Below are 13,182 nucleotides of genomic sequence, written 5' to 3' on the forward strand. Positions count from 1 at the left end.
AATTTACTGATGATGAGACTTTGCAGTGCTTACATGGTATATTTTTTAATTATGACCCTAATTACCATAATTTGTCCTCCTTAAACCTGTTACTGTAAGTTAATCTCCACTGAGGAAAGGATAGACATTAGAATAAATGTGTTTTATGAAGAAAGTGATGCATTTTCTCCATTAGCAAGCAAGCAATTAAAAATAAAAACCAGAGACGTAATATTCCACGTGTGAGCCATTCTTGTCAATAGAGGAAATGGATCAGTTAATTGAGTAGGTAGATACCTAAACAGTGCTAAATCCATGCAGCAGACATAAAAGCATATTTTGATTTCTTAACCTCTTAAGGACTGGGCCAATTTTTGTTTTTGCATTTTTGAGTTTTCCTCCCCACATTCCAATAGCCATACATTTTTACATTTTTTGTTTGCATAGCTATATGAGGGCTTATTTTATTTGCAGGATAAGATGCATTTTTAATGGCACCATTTAATTTGCATCATGTCTTGTATTGGAAAACGGGAAATAAATTCTTTCTGGGGTAAAATGAAAAAAAAACAACACAATTCTGCCAAAGTGGCACTGTGCACTAAAAATGACATAACATCCTTATTCTGTCGTTCAATACTATTATGGCGATAACAAATTTATATAGCTTTTATTATGTTTTATTACTTTAAAAAATATAAAAACCAATTTTCTGACAGCCATAACGTGTGACCAACTGTACTTTTCACTGGTACAAATTTTTTGGGGCGTACAACTTTTTGATCACTGTTCAATTTTGGGGGGGTCAAGGTGACAAAAATGGTTTTATTGTTTTTTTTTCATTTTAGCGTTTCACCACGTAGGAAAAATATTTTAATATTTTAACAGTTAAGACATTTTCAGAAGCAGCCATACCTGATATGTTTATTTTTTATTGTTTATATATTTTTATATGTAAAATTGTGAAAGGAGGGGGTGATTTGAAAGTTTAGTATTTTTTTTTTTTTACTTTTTAAGTAATAAATTTTAGCCCCCTTAGGGGGCTAGAACCTGGGATCATTTGATTCCTTATTCCATACACCATAGTAGAGATCTACTATGTTGAATTGCATTCTATAGCTGAGCCATGCCTTGTGCACAGCTTTGCAGACATTTTATCATGAAAGGCCTGGGAACCTTCAACAGGCCTCAGGCTGTCATAGTAACTGATCAGAACTCTGCAATTTCACTGAGGTGGCCCCAATTGGAAGGCAGAGGGGGGCTCATAGATGTAGTGATCGCTTTTGAACGTGGTATCTGAGTTAAACAACCAGTTTTGGCATCATCGCCATTCCTGGTCATTGCAAACAGGCTCCTCCTGTATTATACAGCCAGCCCTATATGGAGCAAGCTCAGCGTAACAGCCGGATCCCCCAAAAAAGATATAGGAGTTAATAGGTGATTTAAAAAATTATGGTGTCCCTTTAAGTTGTGGAAAGATTAATTTGAGATTAAATATACCATTCATAGAAGATTTGTCTAAAGATAGTTCTTCTTATCTTGTTGACATTTCCATAAATTTCACTACTGTCACAGTACTACATGTTTTACAATGTCAAGCATAATGTCACTTAATGCAAGGGGCATGCCACTAAGTCTTTACAAGCCTTTGTAGAACTGAATTTTTATACAACACATTACATATCGCATTGTGTTGCAATGGACTAAAAATATACAATATATTCACCTTTGTATACCATTTTAAGTTTACATTTTAACTCCTTAATGGCAAAACCTATTTTGGTCCTTCGGGATTCAGTGACTCATTCTAAGAGCCATTTCCTCTTTTTCTCTCTTTGACATAATTTTATGATGGCTGGTATTTTGCAAAATGAGCTATATTTTGGTCAGGATAATGGAACAACAAACAACAATACCACCATTATGTTTTGTATACTGTTCACTAAATAACATGTTAATTTTATTCTGTGGATCATCACAGTTACCTTATGGCTATTACAGCCCCCCTCACCAACCCTTGCCTTGTCAAACCACTTAGTGCTGTATTCACTAAGGTAACTGTTAAATATTATCTGCAATGAAAAGTTGAGAATTTGTACAAATCCATAATTAAAGTTCATATTTTAAATATGGAAAATTCTACATGATCCAACAGTGTTTATAGAAAAGTCAAAAACATGTTTGAACGATTGGAATTTTAACTTGTTCTGTGGTTAACTTCTTAAGTGTTAGACTGATGACCCATATCTGTCGCTGCCTGGCTATCCCTCATGGGCATGGATGCCATTCCACTCACCCTGTGTGTATTGCAGCTAGTATTTAGTGAACTTCTCTGTGGTTAACCTTCCGTCTTCCTTTTGTTCAGCTGCTGTCTATGGTGCTGATCAACCCTCTTGATTACTCTTGGTACTTTTTTCCACCTCTTTGCTTGAGCTTAGATCTTCTAGTGCTTGCTTGTCCTAGTGACGGTGTGCTTTTTCGGTCTGTCTACCTATGTACATGGATGCCGAGTCAAGGTTCACGTCTATGGAGCAGTCAGGAAGCATATATCTGTCAGCAGAAGATCTTCCTATATATAAAACACTAAAGTAAGGTCTATGTAGACATTGAACCAACAGGATGGAAAATGTTAGCTCTAAAGCCATCTGAATTGTAAATGCAACTCTGGTCTGTGTATGTAGATAAGCAATATATAGGCAAATGTACTCAACTTTGTATGTAAACCAATAGACAACAGTAAAATGGTATTCATCTTACATGCAATGTGCCATCAGAAACATTTGTCTCATGTTTTTACTCTGACCACTAAATATAATAATATGTCATGCATCTTGTTCTGTACAGATCAATTTTCAGCAGTCATATTATTATCATCAAATACAGGATTTCAATAAAAGGTGACACCTACAGTATATACATATAGATAGCACAGGATCCCATGATTCATAATAGGCAATATTCACCACTTGTCTATTCCCCCTCTATCCACAATGACCTCTTTACTGATCACAGAGCATGTATGGATAACTCTCTCTTAGATGTCAAGGAACACCCCCTCTCCATTGTGCCTGTGTTTCATGTGGCTGTTGTAATGCATATCTTTTAATGTTAACAGCAGACCCATAATCAAGTCAGAAAATAGAATACAAAATCTAAAATCAGAAAATAAAAGCAAGGTAATGATTTTCTCCATACACCTAGTGGTCGCCTCTTAGCCCATCTTGCTTTAGAAACAGCAAGATAAGACAACCCCTTTAAGGCCTAGTACACATTAAAAAAACAGCTACAAAATAAGGGACATCTCTATAATTTTTAGCACTTAAGGGGTTTATACACACATAACATTCTTTGTTAATAGAGGGGTTCCCTCATTTGAAATATGCAAGAGTTAGCCAGAGCAGAGTGACTACAAAGTGTCTCCTTGGCTGGAGCACCCTGTCCGGGTGTTGCCTTTCTGGTGGTGCTGGCAATAGGGTTGTCTCATGTGTGCGACAGTTGAGTTTCCAGTTGATCTTTCTGGGAAAGTTGCATCAGTCTATGTAAATGGACCTTTTGAGGTCACAGCAGTAGATTGCAATGGTGATTGGTGGTAATAGTGACATATGTGTCTATTACATTGTGGCCTGCAAGTCTCATGGCATTGACAGTAATGATGGACGAACATCGGCCAGGACGGTTCGCGAACACAATCAAATGTTCGCGAACCGCAAGTTCACGGCGGGCCCTATTCACTTTAATGGCAGGCGAACCTGAAAAACCTTCAGCTCATATTTGCAGCCACCAAATACATAGTAGAAGTGTACAAATAGTCCCACAATATGGACAATGACATACTAGAGGGGGATCAATGAGAAAAATTCCCACAAAAAAATATGTATTTTAATCAGGGGCCGTTTTTATGCGTCTTAAAGGGGAAATTCTCTAAAATGTGCCCTGTTGGAGCTTAGAAATTTTTTATTATGTGCCTTAAAAATTAGGCATTCACCTGACATAAAATAAATTGTGATTATGTGGCTCGAAGTACATTATGGGGTCACTGAATAACAATTTTACTGTAGCCCTTTTTCCCCCCACTTTTTTGGGGGGGAAACTGGTATATTACACCAGTAGAAATTATTTGTCCCAATGGCGTTTGTCACTATCTGTAGCTGAGGTAACGCAGCAAAACCGCAAAACCGCAAACAAATGCTTCACTACCCAAATGCACTATATAGAAAGTATATAATTGGTATATAACACTCCTGCTTTAATCAGTTTTTTTGGGGGGCAACAGGTATATCACACCAGCAGAAATTATTTGTTCCAATGTCGTTTGTCATTATCTGTAGCTGAGGTAATGCAGCTAAACCGCAAACAAATGCTGCACTACCCAAATGCAATTATACAGAAAGTATATTATTGGTATATAACACCCCTGCTTCAATCAGTTTTTTGGGGGGTCAACTGGTGAATCACACCAATAGAAATTATTGGTTCCAATAATGTTTGTCACTCTGTGTATATGCAATAATGCAGCAAAACTGCAAAAAAAATGCTGCACTACCTAAATGCACTATATAGAAAGTATACTATTGGTATATAACACCCCGCTTCAATCAGTTTCTTTGGGGGGGGGGGCAACTGGTAAATCACACCAGCAGAAATTGTTTCTTCCAATAGCATTTGGCACTCTGTGAAGCTGCAGTATCGCCGCAGAACCGCACACAACTGCTGCACAATACAAATGCACTATAATATACTTTCTATGTTAGAAAGTATATTATAAGTATATCACACCCCTCAGTATGTCACACCTATCGATAGCACACCTATACCAGTCCTTAAAAGTACTTTTGTGGCCCTATTAGCTAGCGTTTGGAGTCCCTAACAGCCTGTCCCTGCTCCACACAGCAACCTCTCCCTACACTGGCAAAAGCCTGAATGTAAAATGGCGGCCAGATCCGGTTTATTTATAAGGTAGGGGGTATGTCCATGTGCTGAAACGTCTCAATTGGCTGTCCTGTACCACCTGATGGATGTGTCATGGGTCAAAGTTCTTCACAATGTAAAAGAATATGGCGGGCGCGAATATCGCCATATGTTCGCATGTTCGGCGAAATGCGAACGCGCATAGTTCGCTGCAAAACGACCGCCGGCCGAACCGCAAGGCCATCTCTAATTGACAGTGGTAGGTTTTGTGAATATTGCCCTGGTATGTGTCTATGGAATATTTGGAAGTTTTTGTGGTTGTCTTCATAATATGATTTATTAGCAATGGTTCTTCTATAAAGTTTGCATTTGGTAAATGAGACCATTATAATATTTTATACATAAGCCCATTTGTAAGTGAGGGCATGGGGAGCACTTTCAGAGGAGAGGGTCGAGCTGATTTCTTTTATGTCCTTTTTAAAGAATATTTTTTTAAAATTTATCAAAACTGGTGCAAAAGGAAAACTGGCTTAATTGCCCATAGCAACCGATAAGAGTGATCCTTTAATATTTCTCAAAGGAGCTCTGAAAAATGAAAAGTGGATTCTGATTGGTTGCAATAAGTAACTAAACCACTTTTCCGTTGTGCCAGTTTTGATAAATCTCCCCCTAAGTGCTTGCTCACATCACTGCTACACCTCTGCTAGTCCTTTATGTCCTGATGTTTTTTAGTAACAGTACAAAGGTGCCTGATGGAGCCAACCGAGGTTCCATTTATGGTGTTGGCTATTTCACCAAACAAAACATCTTTTAAAATATGTATAAATGAGATTTGATTTATGAACACAACAGATACATCCAAGAAAAATTACTAAAATATTTTATAAATCCAGCTGCAAGGTAATGAATAATTTGGCATGAATAAGTGGCTAATATCTCATCCCATTATCACATATGATATATAAAATGGGAACTGGTGTTCAATATGTGTACATTATTTTATGCCTGATTTACCATTTATATGTATGCCTTGTCACCTTCGGACAATGTTTCACGCCGGATAAGCAAAAGCTACAGACACTTATGCAGTTACCATGGTTTACCAGCGGATGGCAGTGACTACATAATATTCTTCACACAAGCTACAACAGTAATAAATTGAATGTGCTGCTATATACTGCTGTCATGCATTTCAACAATAGCTGCAATCAATATACAAAATTATGAATAATATACAAAATAAGCAATCTTTCTTGTTTTATTACAACTTGCATGCCTTATAAACAACATTTCAGAAGAGTTTCCAGCGTCTCTGCACAGACTTTGCTTCATAACCTTCAAGATAATGTAATCTGCTTGACATAAAGCATCCAGATATTCTTATGAATGCTTGACTAATCAAAACCTTGTAGGACATGAATTTTCCAATCCTTCCTTTTCATCATATCTAATAACTGGACCATATATATCTCCTCATGCAGCAATTTTCCAAGGAACTTCGTCAGGGGCAGATAAATGTTGATGTAGCAAATGATTTGGCCTTAAAGCTTCTCCACGATTATTCGTCGGATGACACCAGGAAGGTGGAGCTGATGAGAGACAATATTAACATCACCTGGACAAGAATAAACAAAAGGTATGACATGTCTTCTCTGTAAGATGTCAATTTATGTTTGATCACTATGAGCTGGAATGAGAAAGGCAAACCAATAGGAAGATCTAAAATTATCAGGCCAGTTTATTGTCACTTATCATATATGTAATGCTGTGTTACAGAGGTAGCTTAGGTGACCTAGAAGTGGTTTTGGTCACCAGGTCACTAACATAGCACCTGAACATGACTTCTGGTTTTACAGGGGTAAACTACATATTAATATCTAGTCTGTCACCTAGGTTTTACTAATCTATCAGCAATGAACTTCAGACCGTTGTGCAAGCTTGCTACATATACTTTTATATCTTTTGCCTCTTTAGCAAATCTTTAAGAGACCCACTTTTAATGCTTTGAAAAACATCTCCCAATTGCCTAGGCCTAGAGAGGCAGGCTTCCCTGCTATGTTCTCCTGCCCTAAACTTCCATAGGTTTTCCTCTCCCTCTCCTGTGATGTTAAATCTCACTCAGGCACCCGGTGTCTTGGCAGTTCCTTCCTTATTGTGGGCAAGTGACTCAATGACATTTTTTTTCTCATGTGCTGCAGCCTACAAATGTGAAGATTGATGGTAGAGGAGTGGCTTACTCACAATCTGCAAGAGATTTAGCGATACATCCCCCTGATGTCAGGGGTCAGGGGGAGGAAACCTGTGGAAGGTTAGGGGAGTAGAACACAGGGGGAAATTGCAGTATGGTACTGACATAAGTGGAGAGGGGAGTGAATGAATGGTGCTATGCTTGGTATGCTGTGTGGAGGTTCTACAGCCCCGGCGCTATACCATGGCCTCTCCAAACAGGTGATACTGGGGATAGGTCATCCAAATTCTATTCTGGAAAAACCGCTTTAAGGTGCACATACCCATTAGATTGAAGTTGACTAAACCCACTGAATTCAACAGGATCAGCTGATCATCTAATTTGTACGGCTTGCCCTGACTCTCCCCTAATGGCAAAGGTTAAGGGAAAGAAGATTCAGATTCAACATAGCTGTTCTCACAAAATTTAAGCCACCACCAGAGTTATTGGAGTAGCTGAGAATCTTAAGCTGTTAGCTGACAAGCTATCAGAGGTACAAATTGACCCTTTAATCTGTTGCACTATAATGACACCCTGTACCACTTCTAACCTGAAATTAATGATCCTTCCTAAATCAAAGAGGATTGACATCCAGAGAATTACTTGAGCAATCTACTACCCATTGCCCCTTTCTTACTGGTAAGCTGATTCCACTTGTCCGATATAGGCCAATAAGTCTATACGCGGCCATCACAGGTGTACATCCTAGTAGTAACTTGAGTCTATTACATTGCTGTTTGGAAATAGGGTATATGTAGAACTGTACAGTATATAAAGATGTCTCTGTATTGTGCCTCTGAGTTCTCTGCTTCACTAGTAAAGCAAAGTGTCCTTGACAATAAATACAGGTTAGAGAGCAACCCAAAAATGTGATACTATTTTTTTTACTGGTTACTAGAGTTGAGCGAACCCGAACTGTGAAGTTCGGGTTCGTACCGAACTTTAGGATTTCGGCACCCGGATCCGAACCCGAACATTTACGTAAAAGTTCGGGTTCGTGTTCGGTGTTCGGCGATTTTTATGGCACTTTTTGACAGGCTGCAAAGCAGCCAATCAACAAGCGTCATACTACTTGCCCCAAAAGGCTATCACAGCCATGCCTACTATTGGTATGGCTGTCATTGGCCAACTGCAGCATGTGACCCAGCCTCTATTGAAGCTGGAGTCACGTAGCGCCGCCTGTCACTCTGCTCGGATTAGTGTAGGGAGAGGCTGCAGCTGCTGTGAGGGAGAGATCAAGGAGAAATCTTATCAAGAACTATTTTTTGTACTCAGCGATCTACAGCAAATGTGTTTTGTGGGTGCAGTGCACAATTTTTTTAAGCCTGCCCTGAGCCAACTACTACTGAAAAAGAACTTTTTTTTCTTCAGTTAGTCAATATCAATACATAATCGGCAGCCATTTTATGCAACAATAGTGCACCAGCACAGGCTATCTGCATGTCTGCAAGTTCAGAAATACAGCTTTCTGCTTACTGGGGTTAAAAAAATACATCTGTTAAATATAGTGCACATCTGGAATTACACGTGCATAAGTGATTGTCACATTTAGGCCAGAAATACGGCTTTGGCATACTGTGGTGAAAAAAGCCTCTGATATACTGCACATCTGGGATTACACGTGCATAAGTGATTGTCACATTTAAGCCAGAAATACGGCTTTGGCATACTGTGGTGAAAAAAGCCTCTTATATACTGCACATCTAGGAATAGATGTGCATAAGTGATTGTCACATTTAGGCCAGAAATACGGCTTTGGCATACTGCGGAGAAAAAAAGCATCTAATAAATTGCACATCTGGGATTACACGTACATAAGTAAGTGTCACATTTAGGCCAGAAATACGGCTTTTTGGTTACTGGGGTGAAAAAACCCTCTAATATACTGCACATCTGGGATAAGACGTGCATAAGTGAGTGTCACATTTAGGCCAGAAATACGGCTTTTTGGTTATGGGGTGAAAAAACCCTCTAATATACTGCACATCTAGGATTAGACAAGCCTAAGTGACTGTCACATTTAGGCCAGAAATACGGCTTTTTGGTTACTGGGGTGAAAAAACCCTCTAATATACTGCACATCTAGGATTAGACAAGCATAAGTGACTGTCACATTTAGGCCAGAAATACGGCTTTGGCATACTGTGGTGAAAAAAGCCTCTGATATACTGCACATCTGGGATTACACGTGCATAAGTGACTGTCACATTTAGGCCAGAAATACGGCTTTGGCATACTGTGGTGAAAAAACCCTCTAATATATTGCACATCTGGGATTACACGTGCATAAGTGACTGTCACATTTAGGCCAGAAATACGGCTTTGGCATACTGTGGTGAAAAAAGCCTCTGATATACTGCACATCTGGGATTACACGTGCATAAGTGACTGTCACATTTTGGCCAGAAATACGGTTTGGCATACTGTGGTGAAAAAAGCCTCTGATATACTGCACATATGGGATTACACTTGCAAAAGTGACTGTCACATTTAGGCCAGAAATACGGCTTTTTGGTTACTGGGGTGAAAAACCTTCTAATATACTGCAAATCTGGGATTAGACAAGCAAAAGTAACTGTCACATTTAGGCCAGAATTACGGCTTTGGCATACTGTGATGAAAAAAGCCTCTGATATACTGAACATCTGGGATTACACATGCATAAGTGACTGTCACATTTAGGCCAGAAATACGACTTTGGCATACTGTGGTGAAAAAAGCCTCTGATATACTGCACATCTGGGATTACACGTGCATAAGTGACTGTCACATTTTGGCTAGAAATACGGCTTTGGCATAGTGTGGTGAAAAAAGCCTCTGATATACTGCACATCTGGGATTACACTTGCATAAGTGACTGTCACATTTAGGCCAGAAATACGGCTTTGGCATACTGTGGTGAAAAAACCCTCTAATATACTGCACATCTGGGATAAGACGTGCATAAGTGACTGTCACATTTAGGCCAGAAATACGGCTTTTTGGCTACTGGGGTGAAAAAACCCTCTAGTATACTGCACATCTAGGATTAGACAAGCATAAGTGTCTGTCACATTTAGGCCAGAAATACGACTTTGGCATACTGTGGTGAAAAATGCCTCTGATATACTGCATATCTGGGATTACATGTGCATAAGTGACTGTCACATTTAGGCCAGAAATATGGCTTTGGCATACTGTGGTGAAAAAAAACCTCTAATATATTGCACATCCTGGATTACACGTGCATAAGTGACTGTCACATTTAGGCCAGAAATACGGCCTTTTGTTTACTGGGGTGAAAAAACCCTCTAATATACTGCACATCTGGGATTAGACAAGCATAAGTGACTGTCACATTTAGGCCAGAAATACGGCTTTTTGGTTACTGGGGTGAAAAAACCCTCTAATATTCTGCACATATGGGATTAGACGTGCATAAGTGACTGTCACATTTAGGCCAGAAATACATCTTTTTGCTTACTGGGGTGAAAAAACCCTCTAATATACTGCACATCTGGGATTAGTCATGCATGAGTGACTGCCACATTTAGGCCAGAAATACGGCTTTTTGGTTACTGGGGTGAAAAAACCCTCTGATATACTGCACATCTGGGATAAGAAGTGCATAAGTGAGTGTCACATTTAGGCCACAAATACCGCTGTCATATAGAGTTTAAAAAAAAAAAATTGAGTGCAATACCCTACATCAGAATTTTTATTGGCAGTTAATTATTTTTAACAGACTTAACCACTTTTTACTTTGCTTTGTAAACGCTGACTATGAGGCAAACATCTAATAAGGGATGCGGTCATGGTCGTGGTGTTGGTGGAGCCTCTGGTGCAGGGAGAGGACGTGGTCGTTCTACCACAGCTACACGTCCTACTGAACCTACTACCTCAGGTCCCAGTAGCCGCCAGAATCTACAGCGATATTTGGTCGGCCCTAATGCCGTTCTAAGGATGGTAAGGCCTGAGCAAGTACAGACGCTAGTCAATTGGGTGGCCGACAGTGGATCCAGCACGTTCAATTTATCTCCCACCCAGTCTTCTGCAGAAAGCGCATAGGTTGCACCTGAAACCCATGCCCATCAGTCTGTCACATCACCTCCGTGCATATCGGGGAACCTGTCTGAGCCTCAAGTCATGCAGCAGTCTCTTATGTTGTTTGAAGACTCTGCTGGCAGGGTTTGCCAAGGGCATCCACCTAGCCCTTCCCCAGGGGTGGAAGACATAGAATGCAGTGACGCACAACCACTTATGTTTCCTGATGAGGACATGGGAATACCAATTCAGCACGTCTCTGATTATGACGAAACATAGGTGCCAACTGCTGCGTCTTTCTGCAGTGTGCAGACCGAAAAGGAGGTCAGGGAGGAAGACTGGGGGGAAGACGATGCAGGGGACGATGAGGTCCTAGACCCCACATGGAATGAAGGTCATGCCACTGACTTTCAGAGTTCGGAAGAAGAGGCAGTGGTAAGACCGAGCCAACAGCGTCGCCAAAACAGTTTGCCTGCTACTGGCCACCGTCACCAGGGACCGAGCAAACCAAAGGCAGCTTCCTGGCATGGCACTTCTTCACAAAATGTGCTGACAACAAGACCCGAGTGGTTTTCACGCTGTGCCATCAGAGCCTGAAGCGAGGCATTAACGTTCTGAACCTTAGCACAACCTGCATGACCAGGCATCTATATGCGAGACACGGGCTGCAGTGGAGTAAGCACCTTCAAAACCAAGAAAGGGCTCAGGCTTCTCCTGCTCCCTCTTCTGCTGCTGCCTCGGCCTCCTCCTCCACCTCTGGAGGAACGTTGGCACCTGCCGCCCAGCAAACAGAGGATGTGCCACCGACAACACCACCTCCGTCAACAAGCATCTCCACCATGTCACACGGAAGCGTTAAGCTCTCCATCTCGCAAACCTTTGAAAGAAAGCGTAAATTCCCACCTAGCCACCCTCGATCCCTGGCCCTGAATGCCAGCATTTCTAAACTGCTGGCCTTTGAAATGCTGTCATTCAGTCTGGTGGAGACGGACAGCTTCAAACAGCTCATGTCACTTGCTGTCCCACAGTACGTCATTCCCAGCCGCCACTACTTCTCCAGGAGAGACGCGCCCTCCCTGCACAACCAAGTATCAGATAAAATCAAGTGTGCACTCCGCAACGCCATCTGTGGCAAGGTCCACCTAACCACAGATACATAGACCAGTAAGCACGGCCAGGGACGCTATATCTCCCTAACTGCACACTGGGTAAATGTAGTGGCGGCTGGGCCCCAGGCAGAGAGCTGTTTGGCGCATGTCCATCCGCCGCCAAGGATCGCAGGGCATTATTCTTTGCCTCCTGTTGCCTCCTCTTCCTACTCGGCTTCCTCCTCCTCTTCTTCAACCTCCTCATTCGGTCAGCGACAGACCTTCACCACTAACTTCAGAACAGCCAGGGGTAAACGTCAGCATGCCGTTCTGAAACTAATGTGTTTGGGGGACAGGCCCCACACCGCGCAGGAGTTGTGGCGGGGTATAGAACAACAGACCGACGAGTGGTTGCTGCCAGTGAGCCTCAAGCCCGGCCTGGTGGTGTGCGATAATGGGTGAAATCTCGTTGCAGCTCTGAGACTAGCCGGTTTGACGCACATCCCTTGCCTGGCGCATGTGCTGAATTTGGTGGTGCAGAAATTCATTCACAACTACCCCAACATGTCTGAGCTGCTGCATAAAGTGCGGGCCGTCTGTGCGCGCTTCCGGCATTCTCATCCTGCCGCCACTCGGCTGTCTGCTCTACAGCGTAACTTCGGCCTTCCCGCTCACCGCCTCATATGCGATGTGCCCACCAGGTGGAACTCCACCTTGCAAATGCTGGAGAGACTGTGCAGCAGCAGGCCATAGTGGAGTTTCAGCTGCAGCACGCACGGGTGAGTCGCACTGCGGAACAGCACCACTTCACCACCAATGACTGGGCCTCCATGCGAGACCTGTGTGCCCTGTTGCGCTGTTTCGAGTACTCCACCAACATGCCAGTGGCGATGACGCCGTTATCAGTGTTACAATACCACTTCTATGTCTCCTTGAGAAAACACTTAGGGCGATGAT

The 13,182-nt window shown here is 41.7% G+C and overlaps 1 protein-coding gene across 1 annotated transcript in view; it reads left to right on the top strand.

Annotated features, from left to right (window-relative positions):
* Positions 1 to 13,182, top strand: part of DMD (dystrophin) — a 3,443,536-nt gene that overhangs the window by 2,553,188 nt on the left and 877,166 nt on the right. Inside the window, 1 exon segment of the mRNA XM_040424996.1 lies at positions 6,369 to 6,523. Within this exon segment, the coding sequence (XP_040280930.1) occupies positions 6,369 to 6,523 (155 nt within the window).

The sequence above is a fragment of the Bufo bufo genome, chromosome 3 (genome assembly GCF_905171765.1).
Source record: "Bufo bufo chromosome 3, aBufBuf1.1, whole genome shotgun sequence".
Taxonomy (NCBI): Eukaryota; Metazoa; Chordata; class Amphibia; order Anura; family Bufonidae; genus Bufo; species Bufo bufo.